This window comes from Carettochelys insculpta, chromosome 22 (genome assembly GCF_033958435.1).
Source record: "Carettochelys insculpta isolate YL-2023 chromosome 22, ASM3395843v1, whole genome shotgun sequence".
NCBI lineage: Eukaryota > Metazoa > Chordata > Testudines > Carettochelyidae > Carettochelys > Carettochelys insculpta.
Window position 1 is genome coordinate 5,715,164 of NC_134158.1, and position 17,812 is coordinate 5,732,975.

General features: G+C 59.5%; 1 protein-coding gene across 2 annotated transcripts; it reads right to left on the reverse strand.

Moving 5' to 3' along the window:
• Positions 1 to 264: 264 nt before the first annotated feature.
• LOC142024859 (E3 ubiquitin-protein ligase TRIM39-like) lies at positions 265 to 17,491 on the reverse strand. 2 transcript variants are annotated; one of them, XM_075017146.1, is made up of 7 exons: positions 17,472 to 17,491; positions 13,664 to 14,200; positions 12,108 to 12,203; positions 9,969 to 10,199; positions 7,892 to 7,914; positions 7,691 to 7,794; positions 265 to 1,014 (listed from the first exon to the last, which is right to left on the reverse strand). In XM_075017146.1, exons 2-7 carry the CDS (start codon positions 14,081 to 14,083, stop codon positions 416 to 418), a joined length of 1,473 nt encoding a protein of 490 aa, XP_074873247.1. In that variant the 5' UTR covers positions 14,084 to 14,200; positions 17,472 to 17,491; the 3' UTR covers positions 265 to 415. The 2 variants fall into 2 exon arrangements, with proteins under 2 accessions (XP_074873247.1, XP_074873248.1); XM_075017147.1 differs by lacking the exons at positions 9,969 to 10,199; positions 17,472 to 17,491 and having other exon boundaries at positions 13,664 to 14,334.
• Positions 17,492 to 17,812: the final 321 nt, after the last annotated feature.

The following is a 17,812-nucleotide window of genomic DNA, read 5'->3' on the forward strand; positions in this document are numbered from 1 at the left end:
TGCTGCCCCTCCGCGGGCAGAGACTCCCCAGGGCAGGAAATGTGCCAAGTGCCCAGGACCCCCACTGGGCCTCTCCCCTCACTGGGCTCCTCTCCTGCCACCTCTTATCTCAGAGGCTCTTCCTCCTGGGGCCTCTCCCCTCCCCACATCACACCCACCCCACAGTTCTCCCCTGGGGATCTCGGCTCCTCCTTTCCCGCACTGCAGCCCCCTCCTCCCCCCACCCTCAGCATCAACCCGACCCTGCCCCCACCCGACCCACACTGCCCTGCCCCCACAGCCTGCAGCTGCTCCCCCAGCCCCTTCGCTGCCCTCCCCCTCCCAGCTCACAGGCCTGGGCACTGACGGGGGAGAGGGTGGGGGGCAGGCGGGCGATGCCCCTTAGACATCCCCAAGGGAGCAGGGCTGGGGGGTGTCAGTGCTGGGAGGGGTCAGTCTGTGCCGCGGGGTCACTGCCAGGGACAGAGATTCCCTGCGGCTGCGCTGGGAGGGGGCAGATTGTCAGGGGAGCCGCGTTTGTCCCCCCAGGGTTGACACCAGGACAGAAGAAAGGGCGGAGGGGCCCGGAGAAGGTGTGGGTGAAAGTGAAGAGATGGGACCTGTCAGTCACATTGTAAAATGAGACCTCGCCCGCCTCGTAGTCCAGGAAAATCCCCACCCGGCCGGGCCTGGCGCTCACGGGGAGGGGGGTCGGGCGGGAGGTGCAGGCCTTGTATCCCCCGTCCCTCAGCCACACGGCCCAGTATCCATCCTCAGGGGTGAGTTTGCTCTCCCCGTTCCTGCTCACAGATTCCCTGCACACCCCCAGGTCCCACCCAGTCTTGTCTCCCACCTCCACCTCCCAGTAACACCTCCCGCCCGTGAGCCGCTCCGCGCCCAGCACATTGATATAGTTCTCAAATCTCCCAGGGTTGTGGGGCAGATCCTGGCGTCTGGCTCCAAATCTCACGTGTTTCCGATCCTCAGACAGGGCGAGGTTGGGATGAGCCGTGTTTGGATCCAGAGTCACGTCCACTGGGGAGAGTCACAGAGTCAGTGCGGGGGCAGGGCTGGTCCCTGGGCTCAGAGGGAAATGAACCTGCGCCCCAGTGATCACTCTGGGGGTGTTGTCTGAGGGGGGCTCAGGGCCCCTCTGCCTGTGAGGAGACACTGACAGGGAAGGGCAGGGGGAGCAGGGGAGGGGCAGGTGATGCGTGAAGGGGGAGGGGGATGGGTGACATGATGGCAATGGGGGGCTGAGGACCAGACCCCTAAGCCCTGACATGGATGACGGGAGGTACCGGGGGCTGCAGAGGGTGAGGGACGGGGCAGGCACCACAGTGGGGCAGGAAGGGTGGGGCTGAGGGGTGTGAGGTGATGGGGAGCTCCCATGGGGCAGGGGACCAAGGGGGGGGGACAGGTGATGGGTGGGTGGCTGGGGGGTGGGGCAGGTGCCAGTGCCACGGGGGGCAGAGAATGGGCAGCCCCAGGGCACAGAGTGAGGCAGGCGCCCAGGGGCCGAGGGACTGGCCGGGGCAGGGCAGCCCCGGTGGGGGGGAGGAGGGAAGGAGGAGGCGGGAGCCAGGTGCTGCAGGGGGGAGGGGAGGAGCAGGGGCTGGGGGCAGAACGGGGCGATGGGAGGGGCAGCGCTTGGGTGATTAAGGGGCAGGAGGAGGGGCAGTTCCAAGCCCAGACAGGAGTGAGGGGCTGGGCTGGGGCCAATAACGGGAGCTGAGGGGATTAGGTGGCCCAGGGCCCAAGGGGAGGGCAGGAGCCGGGCTGGACTCTGGGGCACAGAGCAGGAGGGGGAGGGGCAACACCCAAGCACACGGTGGGTGACCAGGGGCAGGAGGAGGAGGAGGCACCAGGGGGAGGGGGCAGGGGGGAGGGGGCAGGGGAAGGAGACAAAGGGGATGAGAAGTGGGGAAGGTACCATGGGGTGCGGGAGGGGGAGGAGTGAGGCAGATCTCAGGAGACACCAGGGCAGTGAGGGGAGGGGCAGTTATTGAGGGGAGAGAGGCACGAGGGGAGGGTGCCAGGAAGGGGGAGGGGAGGGTCGCTGGGGCCCTTTGTCACCGCGCACGGGAGGGGCAAACCCATGGGAAGAGCCAGTGGGTTCTGCACAGTCCAGCTGGGCCCCCGCTCACAGCCCTGGGGCCGCTGCTCCCCCTCCGCGGGCAGAGACTCCCCAGGGCAGGAAATGTGCCAAGTGCCCAGGACCCCCACTGGGCCTCTCCCCTCACTGGGCTCCTCTCCTGCCACCTTTTATCTCAGAAGCTCTTCCTCCTGGGGCCTCTCCCAGCTCACAGGCCTGGGCACTGACGGGGGGGGCAGGCGGGCGATGCCCCTTAGACATCCCCAAGGGAGCAGGGCTGGGGGCTGGTCAGTGCTGGGAGGGGTCAGTCTGTGCCGCGGGGTCACTGCCAGGGACAGAGATTCCCTGCGGCTGCGCTGGGAGGGGGCAGATTGTCAGGGGAGCCGCGTTTGTCCCCCCAGGGTTGAGGCCAGGACAGAAGAAAGGGCGGAGGGGCCCGGAGAAGGTGCGGGTGAAAGTGAAGAGATGGGACCTGTCGGTCACATTGTAAAATGAGACCTCGCCCGCCTCGTAGTGCAGGAAAATCCCCACCCGGCTGGGCCTGGCGCTCACGGGGAGGGGGGTCGGGCGGGAGGTGAGGGCCTTGTATCCCCCGTCCCTCAGCCACACGGCCCAGTATCCATCCTCAGGGGTGAGTGTGACCTTCCCCTTCCTGCGCACAGATTCCCTGCACACCCCCAGCTCCCACCCAGTCTTGTCTCCCACCTCCACCTCCCAGTAACACCTCCCGCCCGTGAGCCGCTCCGCGCCCAGCACACAGGGACAAGGAGCAAATCTCTCAGGGTTGTGGGGCAGATCCTGGCGTCTGGCTCCAAATCTCACACGTTTCCGATCCTCAGACAGGGCGAGGTTGGGATGAGCCGTGTCTGGATCCAGAGTCACGTCAACTGGGGAGAGTCACAGAGTCAGTGCGGGGGCAGGGCTGGTCCCTGGGCTCAGAGGGAAATGAACCTGCGCCCCAGTGATCACTCTGGGGGTGTTGTCTGAGGGGGGGTCAGGGCCCCTCTGCCTGTGAGGAGACACTGACGGGGAAGGGCAGGGGGAGCAGGGGAGGGGCAGGTGATGCGTGAAGGGGGAGGGGGATGGGTGACATGATGGCAATGGGGGGCTGAGGACCAGACCCCTAAGCCCTGAGACGGATGACGGGAGGTACCGGGGGCTGCAGAGGGTGAGGGACGGGGCAGGCACCACAGTGGGGCAGGAAGGGCGGGGCTGAGGGGTGTGAGGGAGCTCCCATGGGGCAGGGGACCAAGGGGGGGGACAGGTGATGGGTGGGTGGCTGGGGGGTGGGGCAGGTGCCAGTGCCACGGGGGGCAGAGAATGGGCAGCCCCAGGGCACAGAGTGAGGCAGGCGCCCAGGGGCCGAGGGACTGGCCGGGGCAGGGCAGCCCCAGTGGGGGGAGGAGGGAAGGAGGAGGCGGGAGCCAGGTGCTGCAGGGGGGAGGGGAGGCAGAACGGGGCGATGGGAGGGGCAGCGCTCGGGTGATTAAGGGGCAGGACGAAGGGCAGCTCCAGGCCCACAGACAGGAGTGAGGGGCTGGGCTGGGGCCAATAACGGGAGCTGAGGGGATTAGTTGGCCCAGGGCCCAAGGGGAGGGCAGGAGACGGGCTGGACTCTGGGGCACAGAGCAGGAGGGGGAGGGGCAACACCCAAGCACACGGTGGGTGACCAGGGGCAGGAGGAGGAGGAGGCACCAGGGGGAGGGGGCAGGGGGGAGGGGGCAGGGGAAGGAGACAAAGGGGATGAGAAGTGGGGAAGGTACCATGGGGTGGGGGAGGGGGAGGAGTGAGGCAGATCTCAGGAGACACCAGGGCAGTGAGGGGAGGGGCAGTTATTGAGGGGAGAGAGGCAGGAGTGGAGGGTGCCAGGAAGGGGGAGGGGAGGGGCAATAAGCAGGAGGGATGGGGATGGGTGGGGCAAAGGGGCAGCTGCAAGGAGGGCAGAGGGGGAGGGGCAGCACCAGGGGGCCGAGGGGGACAGAGAACAGGGGAGCGGGGGGGCAGGAAGTGGGTTGAGGGGAAGGACAGGCCCTAGGCAGCCAGACAGGTGAGGGGATGTGGGCACCAGGGGGCAGAGGAGCAGTGAACAGAGGGGCTGGCACCAGGGGACCAGAGGGGGAGGGGTGCAGGTGTCAGGGAGGTGGGAGGGGAGGGGAGGGGAACAGGACAGAAGCGGGGGTGAGGGGAGTGAGAGGCAGCAGTGGTGGGGGGAAGAGGGGAGGGGCTTATGCTTCGGGGAGATGAGGGGCCAGGGCAGGAGGAGGAAGGGGAACAGGACGGCACCGCGGGCAGGGTGGGGGAGGGGACATGTGGTCTTTCTGGGGGGAGGGGAAGGGAAGGGGCAGTTCTGGGCGTTGGGGGCAAGAGAGGCACAAGGGTGGTGGTGAAAGTCGGGGGCAGAGGGGGCAGCAGATGGGTGGCAGCAATGGGACGGGGAGGGGCAGGTGCCCGGAACAGAAGAGGGGGCAGAGGGGAGAGGCAATGGGGGCAAGAGGCCAGAGGGGAGAGAAGGGAAGGGAGGGGCAGGTTCCCACAGGGATTTCCATAGATCCCCCCCACCTCCGAGAAGATCCCCCCCCCGCCCAGTCCGAGGCAGCGCTGCCTGGTCAGTGGCGGGCTGGAAACATGAATGGAAATTGGCTGGGTCGGAGCCTGTCACAGAGCAGCAGAAAACCCTTGTGCCGGGGACGCAGACAGGGCAGACGTGGGACCCAGAGGGGCTCTCACCCGGCTGGTGTCTGTGCCAGTGTCGGGCGGTTGGGTCGGTGCATGGGCCGACCTGCCCCTGGCAGACGATGGGGGTGAGCAGGGGGGAGGGAGCTCTCCCCTCACTGCTCCTGAGGAGCCCGGCCTGGGGGAGGCGCCAGGCCCAGACTGTCCATCCAGGAACCCTCCTGCCCTGCTGGGACCCAGCAGACGGAGCTGTGCTGCCAGGGAGCCAGTCTGGCTGGTGCTGGGTCACACATCGCTGCGGTACTGCTGGGGGTCAGGAAATGTCGTTTCCTTGCGGTGTGGGTAAAGGGCAGCAGAGCTGTACTGAGCCGGCCTGAGCGAGGGGACCTCTCAGCGCTAATCTGTGCTGGGGCCGGCCAGGCTGAGCCCCGGCGTCTCTGGGCCTGGCCCTGCAGTGAGGAAAGTAACAGACTTGCTGGATCCTCAGAACCTCTACCACTGCAAAGGGAGCCCTGGTCGCCCCACTGAGCTGCACCCCCGCAGCAGGAGGGGTGGGTGCCTAGTGAAGAGAGAGATGGGGGGGAGGGTGTTTTGCTGACGCTCACAGGCACTGTCTGACCTGCCCCTCACTTACTCAGAAGTAAAGAGACTTTGAAGTTGCCCAGGCACTTTGAAGTACCAGTGGGTTAGTGGGTTAGTTTAACACTTCATAAGGACATAAGAACGGCCATACTGGGTCAGACCAAAGGTCCATCCAGCCCAGCATCCCATCTGCCGACAGTGGCCAATGCCAGGTGCCCCAGAGAAGGAGAACAGAAGACAATGATCAAGTGATTTATGTCCTGCCATCCATCTCCTGCCCTTGTACTGAAGGCCAGGGCACCATACTTTATCCCTGGCTAATAGCCATTTATGGACCTAACCTGCAAAAATTTATCAAGCTCTTTTTTAAACCCTAATAGAGTCCTGGCCTTCACAGCCTCCTTGGGCAGGGAGTTCCACAGGTTGACTTCCACACTGTTGACTTCGAAGTTGCCACGGGGAGAATTAGCTTAATGAAGTGCTGCATATGCACTGCTGCACTTCATTAATAATCTCATGACAACCTACTTACCACGCTACCTTCGAAGTAGGGAGCTAGTGGAGACACAGCCCAAGAGTAGTTATTAACAGGTCACAGTCATGCGGGAAGGGCATAACAAGTGGGGTCCTGCAAGGGTCAGTTTTAGGGCCAGGGCTGTTCAATATATTCATCAACTATTTCAGTTTTGGCATAGAGAGTGCGCTTGCTAAGTCTGTAGATCACACCAAGCTGGGAGGGCTGGGAACAGCTTTGGAGGACAGGCACAGAGTTCCAAATGAGCTCAACAAACCAGAGAAACGGTCTGAGGAAAATAGGATGACGCTGAATAAGGACAAATGCAAAGTGCTCCACTTAGTGAGGAACAATCAGTTTTGCGCTTACAAACCGGGAAGAGACTCCCTAGCAAGGAGCACTGCAGAAAGGGTTCCAGGGTCAGAGTGGACCACAAGCTGAGTCAACAGTGTGAGGCTGCTGCAAAAAAAGCCAACAGGATCCTGGGATGTATTAACAGGAGAGTTGTGAGCAAGACACGAGAGTCGCTCTTCTGCTCTGCTCTGCGCTGATTAGGCTTCAGCTGGAGCACTGTGTCTGGCTCTGGGCACCATGTTTTAGGAAAGATGTGGGGAAATTCGAGATGGTCCAGAGAAGAGCAACTAAACTGATGGAAGCTCTAGAAAACGTGGCCTCTGAGAGAAGAGGAGAAGAACTGGGTTCGTTTGGTTGGAAAAGAGACGGCTGAGAGGGGACATGACAGCAGCTTTCAAGTATTTAAAAGCAGGTTACAAGGAGGAGAGAGAAAAATAGGTTGGAGGAGGTTCAGGCTGGACATTAGGAAAAGCTTTTCGCCGGGTGGTTAAACACTGGAATGAATTGCCGAGGCCAGTTGCCGAATCTCCCTGGGTTGGAGCTATTTCAGAGCAGGCTGGATAACTATCCAGCAGGGATGATCTAGACGGTGCTGGGTCCCGCCGTGAGGGCAGGGGACTGGACTCGATGACCCCTCGAGGGCCCTTCCAGTTCCATTGGTCATGGGACAGCCCTGCATTTAGGTCTCAGACGGGCGTCCCACCCCCTGCTGAACTACCCTGCCCTGCCCAGCGCAGAGACTTCTGCACTCAGCTGCAGTTCCGCTGTTAGCAGGGAGCTGCTGCACCGCCCAGGGAACGGCCACTCAGCTGTGGGGAGAAGAAACCAGGTGCCAGACAGCGCGTGCAGCGCTACTGACTGGCCGGCAGCAGGAGGAGCAGCCAGCCCAGCCCAGAGGCCCTACCAGGGTGTGTTGGGGGCACCGTCACCCCACCCATGTCCAGCCTCTCACCTGACCATAGGAGCAGCTGGGGGATGTGTGAGATTTGTTGTGTAACTTCCGGCTGGCTGGAGGGGCTGGCAGGGGGACTTTGGGGCTGGCTTGGTGTGCCTGACTGAGAAGGAAACCCCAGGCTGGCCTGGCTGGAAGCAGTTTGTCTGGGATTGGTTCTCTCGGCTGTGTCTGAGAAACCCCCTCAATATTACAGGCCCCACAGCGCAGCCCTCGCCCTGCGCCAGGAGAGGGGCACAGACACATCCTCCATTACCAGTCTGTGCAGCACCCAGCACACTGGGCCCAGTCTAGGCCTTGCAGCACCTGCTCAGCCAGGGAGAGATCAGGACGTCAGCGTCGCGAGGCCTGGAGAGATACCTGGGCAAGTGCCAGCAGGTGGGTGTGAACAGCCGGCAAACTCCCCAGCACTCAGCGCGTCAGCCTCCAGCCCTCACACAGCTCCCAACCTGCCAGCTGGGTCCACGTGTGCCCTGGGCCCCAGGCTCCCTCCAGACCCCCAGGCACCGAACAGCTGAACCTCCCAGCAGCATCCGCTCACCTGCAAACCTTCTCAGCGCTTCCGTCACGTCCAGACAAACGCGATACGTGTTCTTCAGGTCGGTCCACACGGCTTCTGGTTCCTGCAGTTTGGTACTTTCACTCCTGGGAAGAAAACATCCCGTCTTCACTCCGCTGCTCTGTGCACATCACCGCAGAGCCGCCGCCCCGCGCGTAGGAAGGAGGGACGTGGGGAACATACCTCCTCAGTGCGCTTCTCACATCCTGGCAGGGGAAAGAGACCCAGAGTTCTGAGTTAGAACCACGTGTAAAACCAGCGACTGCAGCTAGAACTCAGGCAGTAGAGCCAGTGTGCTCCCAGCTAGGAAATGAACCTCCCCTCTGGCCTTTACTGGTTTGGGGTCAAATCTCTCCTGGCCGCGTTTCCCAAACCGTGTTTCATGGAACACTGATGTTCCACGCAACGTGACTAGGTGTTCCCTGGAGAAATGTCGATTCTGGTGAGACTTTTCCTTCTCAAATGTCAACTAACTAATGACGTGTGTATCTAAAATACTGAGGTGTTTGAATAGCATTGAGATTGTTGGCACAGTAATGTTTATAACACACTCGTAACAGTGACGTCGTTATGTAACGCATGCCCAAGCAGAAATGCAAAAACCCTCTTCTCATTAAAAGCCTGTCACGTGTCCTTTTTCTTTTCCAGTACTTGATGTCAGTGTAACAGAAATTTAAGGGCACAGATCTCCTCCGGGGCCCTGTCCCATCACCGCATGTCTCGGAATCGGGATTTGTAAAACACATCGGGCCCTCTGCTCTGGGTCGGGGTGAATAAAATACAGCCCACAGGCTGAATGTGGCCCTTCAAGCCGTCAGGTCTGGCCCACAAGATCCTCCCTCAGGCTCCCTGCCAGCCCCGCCCCCCATCTGTGCTCAGAGCAGCTGGCTGAACACTGCCAGGCCGGAGAGGGGGGCTTCATCAAACTTCCCCAGCAAAGTATTCAGCCAATGGGAGGCGCCTGTCTGCAGGACTGGAGGCGGCAAATGACTCCTCCTGCCTCCGGAGTCACTGTGTTCAGAGTCAGCCACACACGGCCCCTGCAACCAGTACAGGGCCATGGAAAGAAGGGGCCCTGGCTGAGGAACCAGCTGGGCTGCTGGCTGGGAGCCACCCAAGGATGCGTCTCTTGGCAGAGCCTGCCTGTGGCACCCCAGCTGCTGACAACCCTCTGCTCCCCACCCGCACCCCTACACCATGTAACCCAACCCTTACACACCTCTGTGCCCATAACCCCACACAGTTCTTACACCCGATGGGATGGAGTGGGGGGTGCATGTGAGACTCAGGCTGGATGGGTGTGAGACAAGCAGAGCAGCTCCCAGCGACTAAGGATGACCCTGGGGCTGTAACCTAGGCTGGCAGGTAACACCTCTGCCCTGAACAAAGAGCAGGGAGGACCCGAGCTGGGTTTGAATCAGAGGCGGCAGTTAGACGCTGGGGGAAGAGAGAGTTGGAAGGCAGCCAGCCCGGTGATGGGGGAAGCTCCACCCCACAGGGGCACCCCTCCAGCTCCTCTCCCCAGGACAGGTTGGAATGACTGTTTCTGACGGCTGTACTGACACCTCTGTGCTGACCAGTGCCTCTGTCGCCTAATGAACCTCCTGTTCTACCTGCTGAGTGAGAGTCACACCTGCCTGTGGATGGGGTGCAGTGCCTGGGGACCCCTGAACCCCATCACACCCCCATCTCCAGCCATCAGTCACAACCCAAACCCTCTGCACCCCTGTGCCCATAACCCCTCTCTGTCCTTACACCTGCATCTGCCGCCCCCACTCATAACCCAAACTCCTGAACACCTGACCCAGGTCGCACACCCTTCTCCACCCATGCCCCTGACCTGGGTCACACCCCTCCTTCACCTAAACTCCCTCCCAGATCCAACAACCCCTGCTGCTCCCACTCCCTTACCCCAAGCTCCCTTGTGCGCCCAGCCTACGCCCCACCCCCGGCACCTCCTCTCCATTAACAGCATGGAAGAGCGCAGCCCTCAGCCACTTACAAACTCCTGCAGTGGCCCCATTCAAAGCTATTGCCTGTCCCCGATCTGGAGTCAGAGCAAGGAGGGGCCGAGCCTGTTATCACTTCAGCTCAACCGCTCCGTCGCCCCAGCCCCGGACCTGCGCGATCAGATCCCCTCTCGCACCCCTGCGATGCTCACAACAGATGGAGCCCTCGGCCTGAGCGCCTGTTTGTCAGTGACCCGCAGGACGGGCCGAGCCGCAGCGCTGGAGGGTGGAGAATTCCGAGGCTCTCTCACCTGCAGCAGCTCAGCAGCCGGCTGCCGACACTTCTCCTCCAGCTCTGTGATGAGCCGCTGCAGAGAGGCGCTTTGCTGGGAGAGTTTGGCGACGTTTGCCTGCAGCCTCTGCAGAGCCTCCCTCTCCTCCCGCGCCAGTCGCTGCAGCAGCAGCTGCTCCTCCTCTCTCAGCAGCCTGTGCAGTTTGCTAAACTCACCCGCAATCGTCTCCCGCTTCTGCTGCGCTGTCGCCTGCAGAGAGAACAGCAGGAGGGGCGGAGAGAACACGGGAGCCAGACGCTGAGCGACGCAGGCTGCGCCGGGCAGGGACAAGCCCGGCAGTGCGGCGGAGTTAGGACGGTTACTGCTGTGGGCACGGACCAGACAGGGGCTGGCTGAGGGCAGAGTTCACGGGGTCAGTTCCACAGCGGGGTTGTCCGGGGTCTGTAAAGCCGCAGTACGTTATTGCGGGGGCAGGGGAGGGACCCAGCAGAGTGGGGAGAAATGGAGGGAAGAGGAGAGATTTACGGGGGGCTGCACAGGGGTCTGGGGGGGATCTGGGTGCCCAGCGCTGGGCGCTCCCACACTCAGGCTCGCCAGCCGGGGGGGAAGGGGTTAAACAGGGCAGTTGCTCCTGGACCCAGCATGTCACAGGGGCCTGCAGCTCCAGCCACCACAGCCGCCAAGGCAGCAATGGAGTTGGCCTGAGCTCCAGACCCCTTCCAAATGCTGTGGAGCGCAGTGGTGCGGCTCCTCACGCGGCTCTGGGACTGGGACTGAACGCCCTAAGCCCCGCCCCTTCTGCCCTTGGCCCCGCCCCTTCTGCCCTCGGCCCCGCCCCCTCAGAGGGGCAGGGTGCCAGGCCCCCCCATCTAGTCCCCAGACCACAGTGGGTGTTGGCACCGCTGCACACGCCCAGGGGAGCCCCTGCAGCAGGAGGACCACATGGAGATGGACCTCTCGCACAGAACGGGAAGGGACCTCGAGAGCTCATGGAGTCCAGTCCCCATCCTCACGCCAGGACCAAGCACCAGCCCAGGGTGCGGGTGATGCTCCTTCCCTGACAAACCTGCCCAGCCCTGTGATGTTCCACACTGAGGGGCAGGTGCCAACAGCCCTTTGGGTGCCAGCCTGGGGCTCTCGTGGGGGTTGGGCTCCCAGCATATTGTCCGTGCTGGCCGTGGCCTCACCCAGCCTGGCCAAGTGTCCCGTGCCCAGTGCCCAGCCAGTGTCTGCCTCACCCGGCCTGTGCTGCTGAACCAGCACAGACATTTCCCCCAGGGGGCCGTCCCCTGGCTACCGACGAGCTCAGGGCAGGTCACGGGCACAGCAGCAGGTGCCGGGACGAGGTGCCCACCCGAGGGCAGCAGAGGCTGTGAAGTGGCTGCGCTCTGCCCGGCTGTACAGGACCGGGCCTGGCTCTGCTGGCTCAAGGTGTGCCCCTGCCATGGAGGCGTGACCGTAGCACCTGCAGACACGTCCCCCCGAGCTCTGATCTGGCCGGCTCGGGTGCTGGGAGCAACGACGCTGCAGCAGCAGGGGCTGGACAAGCCCACCCAGGCCCCGGGGCAATGGCGGGTGCCCATCCCCAGCTGGCTGGTGGGGCCGGGCAGACGCAGCCGTGGGGCGGATTCCCCACAGAGCTCCACACCCGCCCCAGTTCCACAGGCACAAGAGCTCAGCCCCCAGCTCAGCCGCTGAGAGAGGTCGGAGCTCACCCCCGGGGGACCCCTCTGCTCAGTGCCCAGCTCCAGTGCCGGACGCGGGGGTGGGGCAGACAAGCTGCAGGGACTTTGGGTGGGGGAGGGAACAGCCCTTCTCCTCCAGGCTGCAGAGACACAGGGGAGCAATTTCACGAGGGTCGGACGCCTGTCGGCTGCAGGCGGAAAACAGGATCCGTGTGACAGTGAAACGCTGCAGCCGCCCCTGAGAACGCGCCCCCGGGGTAGAGCACAGGGTGAGTGTGCACCACCGCAGACGGGCCAGGAACGGGCTGTGCCCAGATCCCCCAGAGACACAGCCCGGTCCTGCCTCCAGCACGCCTGGGTCACGGGCTCAGCAACTGGAGCAGGTTCCTCGCCTCGTGCTGGAGCTGCACAGCCTCTGCCCCTGGGAACGCTGCAGGGGGAGGGCTCAGGGCAGAGGAACCCAGACACCCACCTGCCACGCTGCGGTTTTCTTCTCCTCTTCGGACGTCAGCGCAAGGGCCTGCGCCAGCTGCTTCCTGAGAGGGCCCAGGGCTCCCTGGAGCTTCTCCTGCAGGGGCATCGCATGTGATAAACAGCCGTTAGTCTCACAGACCTATTTATTAGGTAACGAGCTTTTGTGGGTAAGAGCCACTTCTTCACATTTGGAGCAGAAATGAGACTATAGATGTCGATATCTCAGCATTTTCCAAACTACTTTGGCCATTGAACACCTTTGGGTTTGGAATATATTGAAGGAACACAGAGATGCTGGTTGGGAGGTGGGAAGGGGAGGGAGTTTCAAACCAAAAAACTGCTGCACATAATGCTGAAAAGTTCATTTCAAAGAGTTAGGGTTTTTTAGATGTCTTTCAGTTTCCAAAGACCAAATAAGAAGAAGAGAAAATCCCCTCAATAAGCAGCCAATGTCCTGGTAGGACAGGAAGCAACCCTGGAATTAAGTGTAAAAATAATGCACAAACCTAAAGAAACCATCAATAGAACAGCTGAAAGAAAGATGGTGAGTGTCCTTTTTTTGGACAAAAATGGAAAAGACAACAGTGTTCAAAAAAGGCCTGTCTTCCCTTCAAGCTTAAAAATATTTTTATGCAAAAGAAACACAAAACAAATCAGGAAAGGGAAATATTTTTTAATTTTGTGTTTTTATAAATTATTATTTTTACGAAAAGGTTCTGGACAATAAAATCAGTAACATTTGACAGGTTTTTTCATGGGACGAGTGTTCTTGCCTCTCTTTTTCAGCACAAATTGCATAATAACTCTATTATTATGAATGTTATTAATATATCTAACCTATATCTCAATACTATTCAAACACCTGAGTATTTCTGAATCACACATCATTTCTAATGTCATATTTCACAGGGAAAACTCTCGCTGGCATTGACATTTTCACAGAGCGCCAATCACGTCACGTGGAACCCCAGTGGTCCCCAGAACACTGATTGGCAAATGCCTCTTCTCTCAGCAGGGCGTCACACTGGCAATGCTGGGGCAAAAAAGGTCTGGGTCTTCTCCCAATGCACCCAGGGCTCACCCCTCTGCCCACAGCCCCAGTGTTCACCCTTCTGGTAACCACCCCACTGCCCACAGCCCCAGTGCTCACCCCTCTGGTAACCACCCCACTGCCCACAGCCCCAGTGCTCACCCCTCTGCCCACAGCCCCAGTGTTCACCCCTCTGGTAACCACCCCACTGCCCACAGCCCCAGTGCTCACCCCTCTGCCCACAGGCCCAGTGCTCACCCCTCTGGCAACCACCCCTCTGCCCACAGCCCCAGTGCTCACCCCTCTGCACACAGCCCCAGTGCTCACCCCTCTGGTAACCACCCCACTGCCCACAGCCCCAGTGATCTCCCCTCAGGTAACCAGCCCCTCTGGAAACCAGCCCCCTTTCATTCAGCTACCTATCTGGAACCAGCCAGCTGTGAATGGCCATCCTTGTGCTCAGGAGGGGAATAAACCTGGGTCCTGCTGGGATGTAATGAAGCAAAGTGTAGAGCATTTCCTACCTTGTACTCCTGGGCAGCCTCCTCGATGGGAACCACCGAGTGGGACTTGTGCTCCCGGGATTTCTCGCACACCAAGCAAATGGCTTCTCCATCCTCCTCACAGAAGAGTTTGAGGCGTTCCTCATGTCTCTCGCACTGACCCTCCTTTGGCCCCTTCCCTGCCTTTAGCTCCAGCTCCCTGAGCTTTTCGACGATGTTGTGCAGCTGGGTGTTGGGCTTGAACTCCCCTGTCTGGAAGGGGGCTCGGCACTGGGGACAGGGCAGGCGTCTCTCTGGGCCCCTTTCCTCACAGTACCGGGTGAGGCAGGCTTGGCAGTAGTTGTGCCCACAGGCTATGGTCACTGGCTGGGTCAGGTACCCCAGGCAGATGGAGCAAATGGTATCGTTTCCTATGTCCCCTGCAGTAGATGTAGAGGCCATGGCCGTCAGGGGAGTTTCTGTCCTCCTGGCCTGTTGCTCTGCCAGTGGCGGCTTGTGCTGACGCTGACGGAGAAGTGGAGGAAGAGGAGGAGGCAGGAGGGAAATGTGAAAGTGGAACTGAACACGGGGCAGGACAGAGGAAGCGGGAGGGACATAGAACAGGAATGGTGTGGGGAGATGACAGGGTGGGGAAGCAGAGGAAATGGAGAAGGGGGGAGAATAGGATCACATCTGAGCTCTCTCATGGTGGAAGCCAGGAAGACTCAGCCTATCCCCTGCTCCACCGGCAGCTGTGTGTGTCCAGCCACCCACACTGAGCTCAGCCCCCATCTCTGCAGCTGGAGCTACTGACCTGTCAGTCTGTAAAAGGCGGAGCTGCAAAGACTCAAACTCTCAGATCGGGCACCAAGGGGATGTAACTCGCTCTCCCCAGGGTCACTAGTGCACTGAGGGGCTCTTGGCTCTTTCGGGAGAGGAGGGGGTCACAGCGCTCATGTAGACAGGCAGGCAGGACTACAGGTGCTTTGGAAATGTCTGTACAGATCAATGCCACAGAGCACTAAGGACTCAAACCCCCTCCTGTTCTGAACCTGACATAAAGGAAGGCCTGTAAAGGGTTAACCCTTAGAGAGGTCTCTGTGGGGAGCAGCCAGGTGAGCCAGTGGGGAAAAAGGGGGATATTGGAAGTGAAGCGGTGGCCTGCTGAGAAAGAGTCTTTCTGCTGGGCTGAAGTCGAGACTCAGACAAGATGCTTAAGCAGGATGAATGACTCCAGTAAATATCCTGGCCATCTCCCAAGCAGAGCATGGACGTGTGAGTAGAGAGGAAATGTTTAGTTAGGTGTGATCAGGTTATTTTAAATTCAGTTTGCTATGGGACTTTCCAGGCTGGTTGATGTTGTTTTCCCCTGTGCACTGCAACTTCTAATCTGAATCCCAGAGAAGTAATTCTCTGTGCAACAACCAGAATGTTTTGAATTGTTGTCTTATATCCAGCAACCAAGGATGCTTATTTACTTCCTTGGCATTTTTTCCATCGTTTGTTTGGTGAATAAATTAGGGGGTTTTAAGGCAATGATTTCAATTCTGTTCCATAGAGGAGCGTCTGTTTGTATGCTGCCCGAAGTGAGGTCAGCTATCAGATTACAGCCCATTTCTTCTGTTCCCAAGGTATCTCTTAAGGAAAGGGGAAAGCTTGGGGTTACTCCACAGGGTAATATCCAAGCATGCCTTCCTGGGTTTTAAGGGGGACTTTTCACTGGGTGGTGGCGGCAATTATCCCCCTTCCCCCTGCCCCAGGGTCAAGGAATCTGTGAGCTTGGGGAGCTTTTTAAGCAGCCTATAAAAGCAAGGTATTTTGAAAGTTTTGCAAGCCCCCACTTACTGCCCTCAGCATGTCAGAGTAGGGAGGCAGCCCTGACAGACCCTCTTTGCTCCCTATGGCAGGTTTTGTCCAAGTCCCTCTCTCCTTTTGAGAGTGTAAACCAGAGAGTGTTTAGTCCTTGAGCTCTGACTAGCAAGCAATGAAGGCTCCCTGCAGGCCTGCACTGCAGCTCAGGCTTTCTTTGCACGATTACATGCCAGGCTACCATATGTGACCTTTCTAAAAAGAGGATATGCTTGAGAGGGAGTGTATCTGTATCAGTATCTACCCACTCATCTTTCATGAATGTACAAGGTATAACATGTAAATACAAGGTGAGTGGGTAGATACTGATACAGACACACTCCCTCTCAGGGGTGTCCTCTTTTTTAGATGGTAACACTACTGACATTGATGTTATTAAATACCATACAGAGAACTCTACTAGGAAAGGCGCTGTTACTAGCCCATGCAAATCGTGTGAAAGGCCAGAATGACGGGTGCCTGAACAGCCAAATTCTCAGCGTGAAGAGTCGAAGTTTCAAGCGGAACATCAGTCGGGGGTTTTAGTGCAGTGACAGCAGCTCTGTCTTGCTAAGGGCTCTCTGCAGTGCTGACATGGACTTCAGTAGAAACAGGATCAAGCCTGCCAGGCAATGGAATTGGGGAGCTTGATTCCAGGCAAACAATGAGTATTGGCAATAAAGTGGTCCATTTCCTCCATTCTCTCCTTAGTTCCTGGTTCTCCTTCTTCAACAGGAAGCAGTTCCTGGCTCCCTGGCCAAATTCAGCTGCCTGGCTCAGCCCCTTCCACACCAGGGCCCCAGAGCTGGAGACCCATTGCCCTCACTTACCTTTAGACCCTGAATCACCTCTGGCTGTACGGACCATGGAGCACGTTTAAGTGAGCAGGTAAATCTGTATCTTTGTGGCTACGTCTACACGTGAAGCCTACATCGAAGTAGCTTATTTCGATGTAGCAACATCGAAATAGGCTATTTCGATGAATAACGTCTACACGTCCTCCAGGGCTGGCAACGTCGATGTTCAACTTCGACGTTGCGCAGCACCACATCGAAATAGGCGCAGCGAGGGAATGTCTACACACCAAAGTAGCTCACATCGAAATAAGGGTGCCAGGCACAGCTGCAGACAGGGTCACAGGGCGGACTCAACAGCCAGCCGCTCCCTTAAAGGGCCCCTCCCAGACACAGTTGCACTAAACAACACAAGATCCACAGAGCCGACAACTGGTTGCAGACCCTGTGCCTGCAGCATGGATCCCCAGCTGCAGCAGCAGCAGCCAGAAGCCCTGGACTAAGGACTGCTGCCCACGGTGACCATAGAGAACCACAGGGGCTGGAGAGGGAGCATCTCTCAACCCCTCAGCTGATGGCCGCCATGGCGGACCCCGCTATTTCGAAGTTGCGGGACGCGCAATGACTACACAGTCCCAAATTCGATGTTGAACGTCGAAGTAGGGCGCTATCCCCATCTCCTGATGAGAAGTTAGTGCCGCTACTTCGAAGTAGCGTGCACGTGTAGACACGGCTTGTATCACCCAGCACAGCCCGCCAAGCTCTCACATGGAACGCACAAGGAAAACCAAAGGAGGAAGACATCGGACAACTTGGAGAAGGTCTACTGAGACTGAAGGATGAGTGGGGCACTCCGGGGTCAGCTAGAAGCTTTGTCCCGAGACAGAGTGAAGTGGAGGGGACTTGTAGTTGACCCAGGCTCCACGCGGAGTACAAGGGTTTAAGTCAAGTAAGTCATAGATGAGCGAGCCAGCCAGGGCCTGGGCCTGCAAACCCTTGTATATGAATCTGTGCTCTGGTACCGGGGGCTGCTGTGACTAAGGGCTGCTGGGGAATGGAGGTGGGAGACAGGGAGATGCAGTTGTGCGGGTATCCGTGTCTCCGAGCATCTGTATTAAGCAGCAATGCTGCGCCCCGTGTGGGCTGTTTGCTCCCCCTCCTGTGCCTGTGCTTCCTGTTTTGGGAGGAGCTGGGTGAGGGGAACTCACGTGATTTACAAGACTCCAGCCGGTCGGGTCCCACCTCTCCAGGGTGCTCCCTGCACCCCGTGACAGGACACTGTGGTCTGCCGCTCCCGAGTCTCTGTGTTAAGCACCGCCCAGGGGGTAACTGAACCTCACACTTGGCCATGAAACTCCGATGGGTGGGAGGGGAGGGCTTCCTGTGGGGGCTGCGGCCAGCCCAGGGACAGTCTCCAGCTCTGCCCGCCCCAGCGCCGGAGCGGCTGCCTGCAGCTCAGCAGAGAGCCCCAAGCACAGGGCTGTGACTGGGCAGGGAAGTGACTGTGCCCCCCCGGCTCCCCCTTCCCCAGCGCTGCTCCCAGGGGTGG

What these genes read in the sequence shown, in the direction of transcription:
- LOC142024859 (XM_075017146.1), bottom strand. Translation starts at nt 14,083, where the DNA reads ATGGCCTCTACATCTACTGCAGGGGACATAGGAAACGATACCATTTGC. An exon ending in CGGCTGCTGAGCTGCTGCAG is followed by an intron (nt 7,915 to 9,968) that starts GTGAGAGAGCCT and finishes TTCCCCTGCCAG; the next exon opens with GATGTGAGAAGCGCACTGAG. An exon ending in GTGAGAAGCGCACTGAGGAG is followed by an intron (nt 7,795 to 7,891) that starts GTATGTTCCCCA and finishes TTTTCTTCCCAG; the next exon opens with GAGTGAAAGTACCAAACTGC.